At 49.8% G+C, this 18,283-nt stretch overlaps 2 protein-coding genes across 5 annotated transcripts; both read left to right on the plus strand.

Moving 5' to 3' along the window:
• The first annotated feature begins 692 nt into the window (after positions 1 to 692).
• Positions 693 to 9,973, plus strand: abcg4b (ATP-binding cassette, sub-family G (WHITE), member 4b). 2 transcript variants are annotated; one of them, XM_084674158.1, is made up of 15 exons: positions 693 to 778; positions 848 to 1,011; positions 3,739 to 3,856; positions 4,059 to 4,191; positions 4,469 to 4,519; positions 5,005 to 5,150; positions 5,520 to 5,643; positions 5,809 to 5,923; positions 6,178 to 6,323; positions 6,490 to 6,588; positions 6,802 to 6,970; positions 7,104 to 7,204; positions 7,439 to 7,597; positions 8,024 to 8,142; positions 8,339 to 9,973. In XM_084674158.1, exons 1-15 carry the CDS (start codon positions 693 to 695, stop codon positions 8,562 to 8,564), a joined length of 1,956 nt encoding a protein of 651 aa, XP_084530284.1. In that variant the 3' UTR covers positions 8,565 to 9,973. The 2 variants fall into 2 exon arrangements, with proteins under 2 accessions (XP_084530284.1, XP_084530285.1); XM_084674159.1 differs by having other exon boundaries at positions 693 to 729; positions 814 to 1,011.
• A 141-nt stretch (positions 9,974 to 10,114) lies between these two features.
• On the plus strand, positions 10,115 to 18,102 carry nlrx1 (NLR family member X1). Of its 3 annotated transcripts, none has more exons than XM_084674881.1 (11): positions 10,115 to 10,213; positions 10,867 to 10,921; positions 11,555 to 11,676; positions 11,907 to 12,063; positions 12,295 to 12,911; positions 13,118 to 14,274; positions 14,560 to 14,856; positions 15,796 to 15,882; positions 16,452 to 16,703; positions 16,844 to 17,051; positions 17,167 to 18,102. In XM_084674881.1, exons 4-11 carry the CDS (start codon positions 11,946 to 11,948, stop codon positions 17,299 to 17,301), a joined length of 2,871 nt encoding a protein of 956 aa, XP_084531007.1. In that variant the 5' UTR covers positions 10,115 to 10,213; positions 10,867 to 10,921; positions 11,555 to 11,676; positions 11,907 to 11,945; the 3' UTR covers positions 17,302 to 18,102. The 3 variants fall into 3 exon arrangements, with proteins under 3 accessions (XP_084531007.1, XP_084531006.1, XP_084531008.1); XM_084674880.1 differs by lacking the exon at positions 10,115 to 10,213 and adding an exon at positions 10,705 to 10,739; XM_084674882.1 differs by lacking the exon at positions 10,115 to 10,213 and adding an exon at positions 10,705 to 10,739 and having other exon boundaries at positions 11,555 to 11,643.
• The last annotated feature ends 181 nt before the right edge of the window (positions 18,103 to 18,283 follow it).

Raw genomic sequence — 18,283 nt, forward strand, 5'->3', positions numbered from 1 at the left:
GACCCTCCAGCCCAGTCCCGGGATCCCTCTAGCCTTGACCCCCCCAACCTAGTCCTAGTCCCAGGGCCAGGGTGACTATCGGCCTGATCAAAGCCTTAAACATGCCAGTCCCAGTCCCAACCTCAGTCATGTCCCTGTTGTGGTCCCAAGCACCCTGTCCTTCAATGTGTCATCCCCCAGTAGTGTTTCAATCTAGAATGTAGCTCATGCTGTATCGACAGATAAGGACACGGAGCACCCTGGCACTGCTACAGCCTGTTCTGTCTCTGCCTCACGTACAATGTATCCTGTGTCGGTTCTGTCTGCTAAGGTATATACTGTCTAACGCACTGTAGGTAACAGGCTCGTTATTCAGTAAGCTCTCCTTCCTGTTGGAACACACCACAACGTCGACCTTTGCTGTTGAACTGGAGCGGAGCTGGAACAGAGCCATGTGTGTAGTGTCGCCCTCCCGAATCCCCTCGCTCCTGTGCCTGACCCAGCCCATGATTAACCCTGTCTCTCTGTCTTTGTCTCTTTCTTCCTCTCTCTCTCTTTACTTCTTTCTCTCTCTCTCTCGGTCTGTTCCTCTCTTGTGCCCCCTCATTTCTTCCCTTCTCTCTCTCTTGCTGTTGCACTTTCGGCCCTGCCTCCTTTTCTTCCTCCCCCTTCTCTCCCTCTCGCTCTCTTTCTCCTCTCTCCAGAGCGTAGGTATGGCGGATCAGACAGCAGAGAGGCCTGGGGAGCTGGGTGAGTCGGTGAGCATCCCCATGGAGGAGAGGCTGCATAACAGCGAAGCGTTGAGCAATGGGGACGTGCTGTGCAATGGTGAAGGGCTGTGTAACGGGGAGGGGCTGTGTAACGGGAGCGGAGGTCCTCAGGACGCCTCCATGCTGACGCACCTGAAGAAGGTGGAGAACCAGATCACCGAAGCCCAGCGCTTCTCCCACCTGCCCAAACGCTCCACCGTGGACCTGGAGTTCACTAACCTTTCCTACACCATCCGGGAAGGGCCCTGCTGGAGGAGGAGGGGTGAGACGCACACACAGACAAACACACAGATACACACTCTCACACACAGTACCGGTCCTAGCACATTTGGCGCTTTAGGCTAGACTGACCCCCCCCCCCCTTGGGAGCACAAAATGGGGTGCCACCCCCCCAACCACAACACGGACATGTGACGTGACGCGGTTGGCGCCCCCTGCTGGTAGTGCGGGATGGTTAATTAATGGATGCACTTGGGAAAATGCGGTCCCCCTCTTCATGCCGCCCTAGGCGGCTACCTATGTCGCCTATAGGAAGGACCAGCCCTGCTTACACAGAAACACACAAACCATTGAGACACAAGCAGACAGCCACACAGGCCAAAGTCTGAGTTTCTATGTTGAGCCTGGTCAACAGAGGAGCCAGGAAGAGAAGTTACCATGTTATTCTGTCTGTTTGTGACAGTAAATCATTCTCCACCTGACCCATCGGTCTAGTATGGTCAGTGGTAGATTCAACAAGGGATTGGACATACACAATTAAAAAATAGGATCAAATATCATATTTGTTGTTTAAAATATGATGAGAATAGAATTTGTATTCAACTTTTTGAGTTTTGACCAGATTTTGCATTTATTTTGAGACAGTTGGAAAGACAAAAAAGCAAGGTAAAGCAAGGTAAAGATCACAACGACCCCTAATCAAAGGGGTCGTTGGGATCTGTTAATGATGCCTGGAGACGGCAGATGCATTCAGAGTCAGGCTGTAGTGGTCCCCTGGCCAGGAGAGGGAATACAACCATCCACAGCTAGTTGACAATCAACACAGATCAAAGTGATTCATATGAGGCACAGAGGAAGACAGCTCCTGCCTCTGCCTTTGTTTGTTCCTCTACCACTGCTTTTGTCTGCCCATGCCTCTACCTCTCTCTGCCTCTGTTTCTGTCCTTCCATGCCTCTACTAGCCTGACGTTGTCATACTCATAATTCGAGTCAGAGTCTGATAACTCTCTGTTGGGCTGTGACTATGGTGTGTGTTTCAACCGAACTCGTAAAACAAATTACTCTTCGCTCAATTGTATAGACCTACAACCAATCAGAGCAACGTAATATGTTGTTTGTTGAAAACAAATTCAACCCAAGCACTCTTTCGTGACGTTGTTGATTACGTTACTGTTGATCATCTGTCCATCATCGTATAAAGCCCGTCCTGGCAATTTCATTGGTCCGCCCAGCTCCTGGTTTTATGTAGTTTGTCCCCAATACGAGCCCCTCCAGACCAAACTTCCCGACCAAATGTTTTTGTGGGCGGGGCTAAGTTGGGCTGGCAGCCAGGCTATGCCTCTTCCTCTCTCTGCCTCTGTTTCTGCCTTTCTATAGCCTCTACCTATGTTCCTGTCTATATCCTTGCCTCCACCTCCGCCTCGCTCGTGTCATATGCAGTAGCACCCTTAGGGCTTCCTGTAAGAACGTCTCAGTTTGTAGAACTTACCTTGTGAAACAGCAACCTTCTCAGATGGACGTGTCGCTGATGTGGTTGGAGGCTCGCCAGGCTGCTGGCTTGTGTGGGAGGGGCGAGGGGCGAGGGGCGAGGGGCGAGGGGCGAGGGGCGAGGGGCGAGGGGCGAGGGGCGAGGGGCGAGGGGCGAGGGGCGAGGGGCGAGGGGCGAGGGGCGAGGGGCGAGGGGCGAGGGGCGAGGGGCGAGGGGCGAGGGGCGAGGGGCGAGGGGCGAGGGGCGAGGAACGGCTCTGTTCACTTCAGTCCATCAGCAAGGCAACCGAAGGGTGCAGTCACATGGCAGGGTGATGGGATAGGGCCCATCAATACACACTTGTTTACATGTTCTGTCTCCACACACTAGTACGCACACTGGACATGGAAACAGAAGCTTGTTGTTGGGGTTAGTGCTCATATGACTGGTTTCATGCTTGGCAGGGGATTTCAGCTACTTACTGGATACCACACCATCAGCATAGGAATACTGGTAACCTGACTGGCTGGTAGACTGGCTGTCTGTCTGAATTATTCTATGCCTACATGACAAACATGACTGATGTTCTGACGGATTACTCTCTGCCTGCTTGGCTGACTATCTGGCTGAAATACTCTCTGCCTGCCTGGCTGCCTGGCTGCCTGGCTGCCTGGCTGCCTGGCTGCCTGGCTGCCTGGCTGCCTGGCTGCCTGGCTGCCTGACTCAACTGACACAGCCACTCCAGTGGCTGTGAGTCCACAGAATAACAAATAGTCCTGTGATGGTGCTGTGCTGGTAAACGGTTTGTCTACGAGCGTGTGAACCCATTGGTTATTTATAGGATTTCTCCTGGAGTATTCACAGGGGAAACAGCAGTGACACATGAAATCACTACAGGGTGTGTTTTTATCGAGTTTCCACCTAAAGCTTGGGTTGCATCTCTGAAGCTTTGTAAACTGTGTGTTTCAGACTGTCATCCATCACACATAGGCTGCTATTGACCATCCATCACACAAGGTGGACTGCCTCCCTCCTCCTCTCTATCTTTTTCTCTCTAACCCTGTTCATCGATAGCTGATTTGCGGACATCAACAGTAAACAGGATTGATTCAGCAGGGCTGGCTGTATTCAGTGCTCTCACATTGACACCCAGAGGCACAAGGGACTATGTAGGGTGTGTCTGTGACTGGAGGCCAGTGTAGAAGCTAATCAGACACCTGAATCAGACACCTGATTCTTTTGAAGGTGTCTTTAAAGGGATTTGAGGTGGTCCTTTAACAAAGTGCTTGTGTATCTCTATAGGGTTTAAAGCTTTGCTGAAGTGCTTGTCCGGAAGGTTCTGCAGCAGGGAGCTCATCGGCATCATGGGGCCCTCGGGGGCTGGAAAGTCCACCCTGATGAACATCCTAGCTGGGTACAGGTGAGACCAGTCACTGGGTACAAGTGAGACCAGTCACTGGGTAGAGGTGAGACCAGTCTCTGGGTACAAGTGAGACCAGTCACCTGGATGCCACTGACTGTGTATATGTATGTATGTGTGTGCATGTGTGTGTACGTGTGAGTATGTGTGTATGTATGTGTGTATGTACCTGCATGCATATGTGTGTGTGTGTGTTCTCCAGGGAAACAGGGATGAAGGGCCAGATCCTGGTGAATGGGAAGCCCAGAGAGTTGAGGACCTTCCGGAAGATGTCCTGCTACATCATGCAGGACGACATGCTGCTGCCACACCTCACCACCAGGGAGGCCATGATGGTGAGGACACACACACAACACAAAGATATACACACCTACATACACACACACGACAATGCACAAACAAACGCACTCCCACACACCCAATACAAAACACACACACACACACTCACATGCATGCATACAGACACTCACACACACTCACTAAATAGGTACGCACCCAATCACACGTAGCATAAATGTACTTTCTGTAAAAGTAAACCAGGGTGGATTGTGGGAGTTCTCATAAGAGTTTGCAAAACATGCTCAGAGTTGTTTGAATGGCGTGTCATTTCAGGTCTCTGCCAACTTGAAGCTGAGTGAGAATATGGAAGTGAAGAAGGAGCTGGTGAGCCACATGGGAAACTGAAGATGTGGTTTGTGTGTGTGTGTATGTGTGTGTATGTGTGTGTGTGTATGTGTGTATGTGTGTGATTTGTGTGTGTGTCTGGTGGCATGCTTGTGCGTGTGTGCTTCCCCTTCTGTGTAGGGAGGATGTGAGTCCTGCAGTTCTCTGCCCTGTAACTGCTCTGTAACTGCCCTGTAACTGCTCTGTAACTGCTCTGTAACTGCCCTGTAACTGCTCTGTAACTGCTCTGTAACTGCCCTGTAACTGCTCTGTAACTGCTCTGTAACTACCCTGTAACTGCTCTGTAACTGCCCTGTAACTGCTCTGTAACTGCCCTGTAACTGCTCTGTAACTGCCCTGTAACTGCTCTGTAACTGCTCTGTAACTGCTCTGTAACTGCTCTGTAACTGCTCTGTAACTGCCCTGTAACTGCTCTGTAACTGCCCTGTAACTGCCCTGTAACTGCCCTGTGCTTCTCCACCCAGGTGAATGAGATCCTGACCGCGTTGGGTCTGCAGGAATGCGCCCACACTCGAACCAGCTCCCTGTCGGGGGGGCAGTGCAAACGTCTGGCCATCGCTCTAGAGCTGGTCAACAACCCCCCTGTCATGTTCTTTGATGAGCCCACCAGGTGAGACACACACACCTCGCCACTCCAGCAGATACGTCACACTACCTACCACTGCCTCACACACACCTCACTGTCCAACCCAACTGCCTCACACACACCTCACTGTCCAACCAAACCGCATTCCAATACAATTTACATTTTATTCACTAAGCAGACGCTTTTATCCAAACGACGTACACATAGACGTGCATGTAGAAAGTAATGCAGGAGATCTAGGATCAGAAGTGTTATAGTTCTAACAGTATTTCAATGGTCAGAGTCAATAATCAGTTCAACAATAACATCTCAATGACTTAACTACCATGCACACTACTATAACCCTGTGCTATTTGACAGTGTTTGTGCTAATGACCTCTGTAACCCCCCCAGTGGTCTGGACAGTGCCTCATGCTACCAGGTGGTCTCCCTGATGCGTTCTCTGGCCCTGGGGGGAAGAACCATCATATGCACCATCCACCAGCCCAGTGCCAAGCTCTTTGAGATGTTTGACAAGGTGAGCACCACTCTCGCCAGCTCTCCTCCTATCCGAGCCTGCGGCCCTCCCCAGCTCTCCCCCAATCAGAACCACAGACACAGAAGGCCCATAGAGGGTGCTTTTGCAGTGCGGTGTTGTGTTGTGACAGTGGCAGAGCTGACGTGTGTCTCTGGGTGTCTCCAGCTTTATATCCTGAGCCAGGGACAGTGCATCTACAAGGGGACTGTCCCTCACCTCATCCCCTACCTGAAGACCCTGGGCCTGCACTGCCCCACCTACCACAACCCTGCCGACTTCAGTGAGCTCACACAGAGGAGCACCACGCAGTACTGCAATCTACTCAGTCACTCATTCATTAGTTTGCTCACTCACACATGCATTCATACACTCATTCATTCACTCAATCACCAGCATTTTCCATTCACTCACGTAATCACTTGTTTTTCTTCATTCAGATATTGACTCATGATTCATGTATTAATTCAGTCATCCATCAATCCCTGTTGAATCCTTCCCTCGTTCATGCCGTCCTGTGATGTGATGCGTCCCCAGTCATCGAGGTGGCGTCGGGGGAGTACGGGGACTTGAACCCGGTGCTGTTCGAGGCTGTTCAGGGGGGGATGTGTGCCTTAGAGGAGAAGAAGAACCTGTCAAACAAGAAAGACCCTGCAGCCGTCTGCCCCACAAAGTGCCCCAACGTGAGTGCTGGGGGGGGGGCGAGGGGGCTTTGGTCAGAGGCACTGCGGTTGTAAGTAGAGGTTGTGGTACTGCCATTGCTAGGGGGCACTGCATACGTAGCTGCTACAGATCAGAGAGTGTCTGGAAGACCAGCCTTAACCCTGATGTTGTTCTCCTCTCCTCCAGGATTCAGGACACATAGAGAGCCACACGTTTGCCACCAGCACCCTGACACAGTTCTGTATCCTCTTCAAGAGGGCGCTCATCACCATCTGCAGAGACCAGGCAGGGGATTGGCTGTAGATGCTCCTTCATGCTACAGGCACACTCAGGGTTATGGTGCTAACAGAACTACAGTACCAGTCAAAAGTTTGGACACATTTTCACATTTGAATGGGAAAATGTGTCCAAATTTCTGACTGGTACTGTATGTATGAACCCCCAAGATGTGTAACATGTGTGTATGTTTCTGTTTGTGTATGTGTGTGTGTGTGTCAGGTTCTGACTCACCTCAGACTCATGTCCCACATCTCTATCGGCGTTCTGATTGGTCTGCTCTACCTGAACATTGGTAACGACGCCAGCAAGGTGTTCAACAACACGGGCTTCCTGTTCTTCTCCATGCTCTTCATCATGTTTGGAGCCCTCATGCCCACCGTGCTGACCTGTGAGTCGGACTCAACTCAACTCAGAATCTCAGAACCTCAGGAAAACTGCATGTTAATCAGAATTTCAGTTATCAGTCTGAGACTGCTAGGCAACTGAGTTGACCCCCACCTCTCCTCTGTGCGTGGATGCAGTTCCCCTGGAGATGTCAGTGTTCCTGAGGGAGCATCTCAACTACTGGTACAGTCTGAAGGCTTACTACCTGGCCAAGACCATGGCAGACATACCTTTCCAGGTGAGTGTGTGTGCGTGTGTGAGAAAAAGTCGAGTCATTTGCCAAGTTAATATGTTTCTTTGCTTTGCATGTGTATGAGAGAGACACACACAGACACTAAGAAAGAGAGATACATTGGTTGGACGGTGTGTGTGTGTGTCTATCCACCTACGGCGGTACATTCAACAGTGCTGTTCTATAGGTGTAACAACAGTGCTTTCTAGTGTTGATCCCAGGTACTGCGCCTCTCTCCAGGTGCTATGCCCGATCATGTACTGCAGCATTGTGTACTGGATGACAGAGCAGCCTCCGGAGGCCTGTCGCTACCTGCTCTTCGTGGCTCTGTCCACCTGCACAGCCCTGGTGGCCCAGTCCCTGGGGCTGCTGGTGGGGGCCGCCTGCCCCTCCCTACAGGTAGGCCTACTGGGACCAGGAGGGATGGACAGGACCTGTGGGGAGAGTGAACAATCACATGACGAGTGATTACGTGAACGAATCACACGAGGAGGGGATGTATGAATGGAGGAGTCAATGAGTGAATCAGTCCCATGAGGAGTGAATGGATGGAGGTGAATAAGCAAATGAATCACATGAGGAGGGAATGAATAAATGGAGTTAATGAATCAATCAATCACATGAGCAGCGAATGGATGGAGGCGAATGAATCACATGAGGAGGGAAAAAATTGAGGTGACTGAATCAATCACATGAGTAGTGTGTAAATGAATGGAACGGAGGAGTAACTGACTCACACAAAGAGTGAATGAAACCCTGGGCTCAGCGTTTTCTTCAGGACGTGGGATTGACCTCACTTCCTCCACGGTATGTCTACTTCCCCAGGTGGCCACGTTCGTGGGCCCCGTCACAGCCATCCCCGTCCTGCTGTTCTCCGGCTTCTTCGTCAACTTCGACACCATCCCCGGCTACCTGCAGTGGAGCTCCTATGTGTCCTACGTCCGGTATATTCCACACCACATCCGCACTCACTCACTCAAATCAAAGTGCTTTTTTAAGCTTGACAGACAAAAAGTATATATATTGCAGAACGTTGACAACAGTTGGAATGAATCGAGTCATGGAATCGGTTTGTTAGGTTGTAGTTAGGTTCCTCGGGGTAACAGCCTGTGTTCTGTGCCCCCCAACTCTCCCTCTCAGGTATGGCTTTGAGGGTGTGATCTTGTCCATATATGGGATGAACCGCTCAGAGTTGGAGTGTCCGGGGAAGGTGTGCAAGTTCCAGCAGCCAGAGGAGGTGCTGCAGCTGCTGGACGTGGAGGACGCCAAGCTCTACATGGACTTCATCGTGCTGGGCATCTTCTTCATCATCTTCAGACTGGCCACGTATCTGGTGCTGCGATACAAGATCAAATCTGAGCGATAGACCTTGGCCCGGGCCGTCCTCGCTGCCTTGGTCTGGTCCGGTCTGATCAGGTCTGATCCGGTCTGATCTGGTCTGGTCTGTGCACAGCAACTATTCTGCACATCTTTTGCGATCCACTTTCTGTCCTTCCCACAAGCTATTCCGGTCCCTTCTGGGATCCACTCTCTGTTCACCCAGGGACTCTTGTTTTGGCTTCAAATCTCAGAACCACAAAATGCTGCTCAGAAGAAGAACCTTCTGTAAGATGATGGTTTGGTGCTTATACATGGTGGTAGCAGAGAGAGGACAAGACGGGTTGTCACACACATACACACATTCTATACCTCAACTACCATACATTGACTGGACTTAACACCTCACTATTGTGGACACATTGGACATCAGGTACTGTGGAGGGAACCACACACAGACTGGTCTAAGGACCCCCGCCCGCAGACAGAACCAAAAACAGAGAATGTTTACATGTCGTTTGTAACCAAGCCGAACCGATCGACATTCTGGAGTGGCACTGCAGTGATTGAGTGTCTGTTTGAATGAGAGATTCTGAAGCGATCAAGTGACCATTATTCAGGCCTCTTCTCACCTTGCCTCTCAGGTCCATTAAGGTTTGGTTACTGACAGACAGTTGCCTGGCTAAGACATGACAGCAATCTTTGTTTTCTGCTCATGAAAGTTAAATCTTAGTAGATTTTTAAAATGTTTTGTTTTTATATTGTGAGATGTAGTCTTTCTCATGTCGATTAATAATTTCTCATTATACCTATAAAGATATTAACGTAGTTTACATTTTTATTTTTAATCCCACGTTTTTATATTGTGCTAGTATATGTACTGTATGTGTAAAATACATTGTTGAGTTTAGTTTCATTTCAAAAAGAGGCAGTTGACGTGTAGCGTTAGCCCCTCAAAACAGTCCTGATATCTGTGGCCTTCTATAGCCGAGTGTCAATGGACATATCCGGGTCAGACTTTCTCAAACAAGCCACATGTGGGTGGGACAGCGTTTTTTAATAACAGCCATTAGATGCAGCCATTAACCAATGTTCTTCATAAGATTGAGGGTGACCGATTTGCCGTTTTCAAAGTGTGTAATAAAACCTATTCCCCTGCCCAAACTAATTTATATCAGTTTGACCTTGATCTTATTGATGGCTTGAGTAGCTGTGTTGGTTTGTTGGCCATCTACCAGGTAGCTGTGTTTGCACTGTTAAAACAAGGGATCAGCTGGGGGAAGATAACCAAAGAGGATCAAGAAGAAACACCATAGTGATTTTTTCACCATCTTGTTTCATCTTAATTGTGACAATCCTGAATGGTCTACCGGTGGCCAAGTCCTGTGATGTTAAAATTATGACAAAACAAATGATCTTTCAGTCAAACTGTACAAAGCAAATGTATGCTGTTAAAATAAAGCCTTCTCACTTGTCAAACTTAGGACAATGTTTTAATGTGTAAAAACGTCGATAGCAATAACGACCGACACCATGTGTCATGTTTTGTCATCTTTTGTCAGGCTATTTCTGTGCTCAGCAAGCTAGCAACATATGTTCACGCTGAATGTCCAGTTTATAGCTACAAGCACAGTACTGCAGCTCTGTAATTCTCTCTGCCGGTCGGTCCACCAAAATTTCGACAAAGTTTAGCATACGGTAATGCGAATTGTTTTTGGGTACGATTTATTACATAATGTGGTGAGTTGGTGTGCGCAGCGACGTAGGCACGCACGGTAGACAAACCAACACAGGCTGTCGTTCGACTGGCTGTCTTTCTTGTTGCAACCTAATAACATTACTAGTTAAATGACAGACTACCGGATCTGTCTTCTTCATACTTTTATTATAATTATTTACGCAAATCTGGACGGATATCTGCAATGAAAAGGTCACATTGAGCGTCTAACTGTAAAGGCTACGTTATGTTCTTGACGTTGGACATATAGTGACTCCCGGAAATCGGGACAGCATGCCTATACCGCTGAATTGTTCACCACACAAATGTCATCTCGTGTAGCCTAGATATCCTCCCGATACTTTCTAGTCCCAAAGTCCTTTGTCGTCCGTGTGACGGTGTGTAACGGACGAGGCGGTATCGTTCGCCACTCGCTGGGCTCGAACGCACGACCTCTGACTTGCCAAGCGCGACGTTGACGCGGGTAGCCCATTAGATACCTGAAGAGTGAGTTTCACAGGTTCACACCCGTTACTGTACATATTACGTACTCGCATGGAATTTACCTGCAACTGCAGGACCAAGAAAGCAAGCAGATGTTTAGACCAATAACTCCAAACTGTTTTCTCGGCAGTAATCGAAAGGATTGAAATGCACACCGTACACGTATACATTGTTCTGTGAACCGGGTAAGTTTGTTCTTGTAATGTTGTGGAACTAGTCTACTGTTGTTAAACACTTGTGTCAGTGTATCTCTCTCATGTCGTTGAGAAAAGACTCTGGCTAGTTAACAATCGTGACGCTTCTAAAGCTGTCACTACAATAAGCCACACTAGTGGAGTCGGTTTGCCCTATTGTGGAATACAAACCAAATACGGGATGCCAAGATTCCCTGAAGTATTGTGAGAAGTTAAATTAGAGTGAAGAAGAGGTAGATAAAGGGAGGTGTTGAACAGTGTTTTGGGTGTCACCTGATCTCATGCAAATGATGACTCAGCTGATGAACCGTTCTGTGGTAAGCCAGTGGCTGAACACAGGAGACCTAGTGATAAGATAAGTCTGGACACACCCTCGAGAGATTAGAGGAGATAAAAGACAGGAGAGGAATAAACAGAGGAAACGATGAAGTGATCAACTACGGTGTATTTGGTTTTCTTTTATGCTATGTAAGTAAACATATCTTGGTACATCTGTTGAGTTGCATCTGTCTGTGGTTTTCTAGGGTAGCTCTCTGGGTGCAAAACACTTCCTGTCTTTTTCTAAGGTAGTGATACCATCCAGAGCAGGCTTTAACTTCTGTAACTAACTGTATCATGTTACAGGCTGTGGCAGGGAGATGGTGTTGCAGTAGGGTGGACACTTTAAGAGCAGGACACGACCAGACCAATATCAACAGCAACAGGATTTACAGGTTTCTGAGGGATGTCTGGGTAGCTGGGTAAAGGTAAATCATGTTAGTTGGTAAAGGATAGCTTTTTTTGCATGTCAAGTTTTATAAACAATTCTCCTGAGGTGAGGCCCTTATTGGTGAACCAGTACAGTACCAGCTTATTCTCTTGTTTGATGTTCATACATAGTGACAAGACAAGTGTTTCTCAGACTATTAAATCCCGAGAATAAGAAACAGCACAGGTACTGCCTTTATATACGTCCGATCCCCATCTTCCCCTGTAGAAGGATAGCCTCCACCCACCCAACTATCCACCCAGGACAATGGAGCTATACTTGAGGGGTTCAGGTGTGCTTAGGGCCCAATGGAGACTCTTAAGAGCTGTCAGAGAGCCGACCAACCAACACACCAGGTGCTTCTGCTCCAGCAGTTCAGAGACAGGTAACTGAGCCATGACAAATTCATCACGGCAGGTACTGTTTGTCTCACCACAGAGCTGCCTCATTTAGTCACGCAGGTCAGGGCCAACATTTTAAAGTCTGCTGCATGCCGTCATTAGAGAACTGGCTTTAAGTTTTTACTACTGTGAACCTTGTATCTGTTATAAACACAAGATAATATGTAAGGTTATATCCAAACATCTTCAGTAATATGTTTATATTCTTCCTCCAGACCCCATAGAGATCCATAAGAGGAAGCTGGTGTTATGGTTCAGCCACCTTCCCCAGGAGGAGAAGCAGTTTGGGGGCTATTTCACCCCAGAGACCATGCATGTCGACCCCCTGATCCTGGAGAGACTCCCAGAGGAGCGACGGTCCCACCTCAGCTTCCCCGGCCAGGCCGCGGCCCCCCCCAGCCCCTCTGTCACCGTGGAGCAGCTGTTTGAGGGGGCAGGGGCCCAGGAACGGGGGCTGAACGTGCTTCTCTATGGGGCGGTGGGGACCGGGAAGAGCACCGTGGTCCGCAAGCTGGTTCTGGACTGGTGCGCCGGTACCAGCCTGACCCAGTTCAAGCTGGTGGTGCCGTTCTCCTGCGAGGACCTGTCTCAGCTGGGCCGGGCGTGTTCTCTGAGGGACCTGGTGGGCAGGAAGTACCTGCACCTGAAGAAGACCCCCCTGCTGAGCGGAGAGGGGAGCCAGGCCCGAGACGTCCTCTTCCTGTTCAACGGCATGGAGAAAATGAAGCTGGACTTCCGGATCGGTTCCAACGAGCTGTGCAGCGACCCCAACGAGCCGCAGCCGTCAGGGGCTGTGGTGGTCAACCTGCTGCGCAAGTACCTGCTGCCTGAGGTGAGGGCCCAGTAGCACCCCCTAGTGGTTATTGTGAGGGTAAGGCCCCCTGTATGTGCATGGAAGGAGGGGTCAGGGTCTGGTGAGGGGCAGAGGGTGTACACTCTGGAGATATAGCAGGGGGATGGTGTTGTGAGGAGTTCTGTGATAGTGAGAGTACCTTGCGATACTTCCGGTGTTTTTAACACACATCTCTGTCTTCTCAGGCCAGTGTCTTGGTGACCACCCGCCTGTCTGCTCTGGACCGCATCCCCAAGAAGTACGTGAGTCGCTACGCCCAGATCTGCGGCTTCAGGGACCCCGAGCGCCAGCGGGCCTACTTCACCAGCCGGCTGCTGCAGCAGAGCCGAGAGGCGATCCAGGGCGAGGGGCCAGGGCCGGGGTCGGACATGGAGGCCCAGGCTCTCATCCAGCTTCTGTACCTCAACCTGCAGAGAGAGAGCCAGCTAGCAGCCGCCTGCTTCCTGCCCTCCTACTGCTGGCTCACCTGCGCCACGCTCCACTTCCTGCACTTCACGGACGCCGGCGCGCCCATCCGCACGCTCACCGGCATCTACACCAGCTTCCTCAGGCTGAACTTCGGCGGGGAAGTGCTGCACGTGGGCCGCGGGAGCGAGTCCCCCCAGGAGCAGCAGAACTCCTTGATGCTGCACGTGGTCCGCACCGTGGGCAAGATGGCGTTCGACGGCGTGTCCAAGAAACGCACGTCCTTCTCGGAGGAGGAGCTGGAGCAGTGGGTGGGCGGGACGACCAAGACGGACGAGGAGCTGCAGCAGCTGGCCGTGTTCCGCACCGACGTCCTGGACTTCTTCCTCGTTCCCTGCGTGGCGTCAGGCGCGGCGGACTCGGAAGAGGAGAAACGCTACGTGTTTGCGGTGCCGGCCATGCAGGAGTACCTGGCAGCTCTGTACGTGGTCCTGGGGGAGAACAAGACCGCCCTGGAGAAGGTGACCAAGCAGGTGTCGGAGGCCATAGGCCAGGCCGGCGAGGACGTCAACGCTCTGTTCAACATCCTGTCCAAGTTCATCCCGCTCCGCATCTTTGCCATATTCAACCTGCTCAAGCTCTTTCCCCGGCTGTTTGAGCGCGTCAGTAACCTCAGCAAGGGCCACATCGCTCGGACGCTGGCCGAAGAGATGTTCCGTACCGAGGACAGCTTCAACGAAGACGTGCTGGACCAGGTGGAGCAGAGCCTGCTGGGAGTCCATGGCCCCCAGCCTCGTCACCGGGATGACAGGAAGGCCTTGGAGCTCTACCCCATCTTCATGGGCGGGCTGTTGCATTATGGGAACCGTGTGCTGCTGCAGCACCTGGGTTGCAACATCAAGAGCACCACAGTCTCCCAGATCACACACACACTCAGGTGACAACCCTAACCCTCACTCTGGTCATCATGATGATCACATCCTCAGATGAACTCATATCATGGGTTGCACTGAGCTCCATAGGTTATTGTCGGCTCTATACGAATGACTGTATGCTTTTAAAATAGGCAATGTTTAGTCATCTAATGTGATTCAAATTAAATGTATTTCGATTGAATCTAGTATATTGTGATTTAATCTAATGGAATCTAATGCGATCTCATGGAATCGAGTCTAATCTAATGTGATGTAGTCTGATCTAATGTAATGTGATCTCATCTCAGGAAGCACCTGGTCCGGGAGATCTCCAAACAGCAGCCCCCCGAGGAGCTGATGGACCTGCTGGTGCTGCTGTATGAGTTCCAGAACCCCCGACTCACGGCCGAGGTCATCTCCTCCGTACGGACCGTCCGGCTGTCCAACGTGCGCATGACGCCCCTCAAGTGCTTTGTACTGAACTCTGTGCTCGACTGCGCCCCACCTAGCTTCCTGCTCGACACCCTGGACCTGTCTTCCTGTCACCTGACCCGCAACCTGCTGAAGATGCTCAGGCCTGCCTTCAAACACACTCAACACCTCAAGTGAGACACACTCACACACCCACACACACATGTTTTTTGGGGGATTGATGCTGGTGGAGGTGCTAACGATAATCCGTGTAAATCTTTGAGGAGTATTTCCATCTTCTCTAGGAAGGGAGTTTCATAACATTTGATTGGTTATTATATATTTATTAATTGACCATCGACCATCATTCCCTTCTCATGTTAGCCGTCATTAGTCTAAACGGCCCAGTTTAAGCGTTTCACATTTTTGAAGGGGTGTTGTGTGGATCCTGTGTGTTTGTGTTTATATTTATCATCTCTTGGCTGGTAATGTAACACACCTAACCCTCATCTAGAATCTTCCAAACCCGACCCTCCATGTGACCAATGGGGGGTCCAAACATGCAGTGACGTCGGCCATCTTTGCCTGCGTTGCTAATAAATGTTTGTGAACCAACAAGTGACTGCTAAAACCATTAATTGCAAGCCATCGTGTCAAGTCCTAACTCGATCCATATCTCAACTTGATCCATCCGATAACTTCCATTTTCCCCTCAGGTACAGTAGGTGTGTTGTCAGCATAAACCTGTCCTCGCTTGCAGTCTGAGAGACTAAAGAATACCATACAACTCATGCGTCCTGATTTGCCCTCCAGTACATTGATGTGTTGGTGTTGGTAAGGAGGTACCACTTCATACACACAACAGGTCCAGGATCACAGAGCTGTGTTATGGAACCTCTGTGGTTCTGTAGGACGGTCTACTAGTTTAACAGGTCACCTAGACCGACCCCCCCTCATCACCGTGGAGAATGGGCATGATGGGACAGCCCAGATGGACTTCCCCATTTACCCTCAGTCCTGTGTTTAATCATGTTTATTGGGTTGTGTTTCGATTTGTGTTTGTGAGTTCCATGCGTGACTAGATAACGCATGAGTGTGTGTGTGTGTGATAGCTGTGTTTGCCTTTCTCCCAGTCTCCAGTTTAACAACCTGGGTCCTGACTCCTGCGTGCTACTGAGGGATCTGCTACTAGACCCCGACAGCTCTATTAGATCACTACAGTAAGACTCTGTTCCTCTAACCCCTCTGCTCCCCTGCCTGACCGACAGGGCCCAGGTAGGTTCAGATGTGGTGGTGACATGTAGGACAGGCCTCCTATGTAAGCTTACTCTTGGGATTCTCTGATATGGCGTAAGGCTTCTATTGTAGACCTACTGTAGATCCTGCTCTGATGTAGGACATGGCTCATGTACTGAAGGCCTACAGGTCTAAGTTCTCCTTTACTCTAATGGTCTTCATCCAAGAGGTACTGTAGTACTGGTCAGAGGATATGATGTGAACCCACAGACATGTAAGTAGTGAGCTGTCAATCAAACGGCCCTAATTTTAGATTAAAGCAATGCTTTAATTTTTCGGAGTTCAACTGCACTAATCATCAATAACTTGCTGAGAAAGACAGAAGCACAACTGATGCAACTGAATGTTGAAGGGTCATGCCAACACAGTCCCATCTCAAGAAATAGTATCTTCCAGAGTAGACCAAAGTAGAACAGAGGCCGAGCCGAGAGACAGTGCCTCTCTCCCTCTCTCCAGTCTGGAGGTTGATCCAGCCCCGTGCTCTCCTTCCCAGGCTGTGTGATAACCCGCTGCTGGAGTCTGGGGCCTCTTGCCTCCTGGAGGCCCTGTCGGGGAACTGCTCCCTCCAGAAGCTGTCCCTGATGCACACAGGCCTGGGGGACCGGGGGGCTCTGGAGCTGGCTGGGATGCTGCACAAACACACCCGACTGCAGGAGCTCAACGTGGCCTACAACAACATAGGGGACAACGCTGCTCTGACCCTGGTGGACGCCTGCAGAGAACACCCCAGCATTCACACAGTACAGTAAGGATAGACACACCCCATGTGAGAGAGAAATGCCAGCTGTGTATGTGAAAGACATAGTCAGCTGAGTGTGTGTGTGTGTGTGTGGGAGAGAGAGATTCAACCGTAGTGTGTGCACCGCCTCTCTCCTCCGCCCCCAGCCTGTACCTGAACCCTCTGAGTGACGGAGGGAAGCAGTCTCTGTACGTCCGGGGCGGAGACGCAGCCGGGGCCGTCGCCCGCCACGTCAAGGTCCTCGCCTCGGTGACAGAGGGGGAGGACCTCTCTGAAGACTGGCACCCCATCCTGGCCGTCATCCGGGAGAACGCGTCGTCGTGGGAGCGGGCCCGCGTTCAGGATCAGCTGCAGGTGATGCCACCTAGATTTCAAGAAGAGATTTCGACTTGAATCAGGGTCGTGATTTCTGTAACGGTTGCTTAACGGCTCCACGTTTCGAAATGTGACGATGCTTGGCTCCTCCCAGGTGTTCCTGAAGGATCTGGAATGGGGGCGGAGACAGCAGAGCAGCTTCCTGAAGAGACTGCACTTCCTGCGTGTCGAGAGAGGCATTAGACAGACCCTGCGCATGCTGGACAAGGACATGCCCCCTGCCAAGTAGCGCAAAAGAACAAGAAGAGCACAGTGTGTGTTTCTAAGGAACAGACTAATCCTGTGTTTCTTACAGTGTAAGCTGACTATAAGGATCACAACAAAGCAGTGTAGGTGTTACTTTGAGATGTGTGGAAAGAGCTAGGCTAAGAATCTGGATTTTTACTGGTAATTTAGCAGACTCTTAAAAAGAAAAGAAGTTATGGTGTTTCGTGAGTAACTTTTTGGTCCTAGTCTTCCAGTGTTCAGACACAAGCATTGAGGTAGTGATATGATTCAAACTAACAAGGAAAGCTTCCATATCTATGCAAACATAGCAGAGGTTACTGTTTGAGAATGCAAGTGCTTGCTCTCCTTTTGGTTCATGTCCTGTGTCTGTATGTGTGAATAGGCACATTGATATTTATGCAGACACTGTTAGTGTGATGCATGAACATTGTATTTGTGCAAGTTATTTATCAGATTTGAAGTGAATTGAACAATTATGAATTGTTAATATTGGGGATAAAGGGACAAAACAAAAAACTATATTTTTCTCAGTAGACTTATGGAAGAGATTACATTACGGTATTGGATCAAACAGTCTCTTTAGAATATGCTTCCTATGTGGAGTCCTTTACTTCCTGGAGGGCAGCTCAGGCTTAACTCAGCCAAGATCAAGCCATAACTGTGTTTCCCCTGACTAACTAGCACTGTAGATGTTTAATGAGCATCCCAAGCAAAATGCTGGCTTTGTGACGGTGCTGTGAAATGAATATATTGATTCTTCCTAATAACCTATGAATAATTAAAAGCCAGTTACCAAATCGAATCCCCTCCTCTTCTTCCTCATTTGTTTCCTACATCTGTCTACCTAACCAATCAAATGATGTGACCTGTGATCTGACTGATGTGTATGTATATGACTGTATTAATCAGGTCTTAACTATTGTCTGTCCTCCAGTATAACATTCATTAACAGCTGATGACAGGGGTAGACATGCCTCAGCTCA

The sequence above is a fragment of the Hypomesus nipponensis genome, chromosome 15 (genome assembly GCF_054491055.1).
Source record: "Hypomesus nipponensis isolate SF chromosome 15, ASM5449105v1, whole genome shotgun sequence".
NCBI lineage: Eukaryota > Metazoa > Chordata > Actinopteri > Osmeriformes > Osmeridae > Hypomesus > Hypomesus nipponensis.

Excerpts from the sequence above, each read along its gene's own strand:
- abcg4b (XM_084674158.1), top strand. The coding sequence starts at position 693 with ATGGCGGATCAGACAGCAGAGAGGCCTGGGGAGCTGGGTGAGTCGGTG. Across the intron at positions 779-847 it reads AGGCTGCATAACAGCGAAGC|CGGAGGTCCTCAGGACGCCT; the intron begins GTTGAGCAATGG and ends GTGTAACGGGAG. Across the intron at positions 4,192-4,468 it reads CCACCAGGGAGGCCATGATG|GTCTCTGCCAACTTGAAGCT; the intron begins GTGAGGACACAC and ends GTGTCATTTCAG.
- nlrx1 (XM_084674881.1), top strand. The coding sequence starts at position 11,946 with ATGGAGCTATACTTGAGGGGTTCAGGTGTGCTTAGGGCCCAATGGAGA. Across the intron at positions 12,912-13,117 it reads GCAAGTACCTGCTGCCTGAG|GCCAGTGTCTTGGTGACCAC; the intron begins GTGAGGGCCCAG and ends CTGTCTTCTCAG. Across the intron at positions 14,275-14,559 it reads CAGATCACACACACACTCAG|GAAGCACCTGGTCCGGGAGA; the intron begins GTGACAACCCTA and ends ATCTCATCTCAG.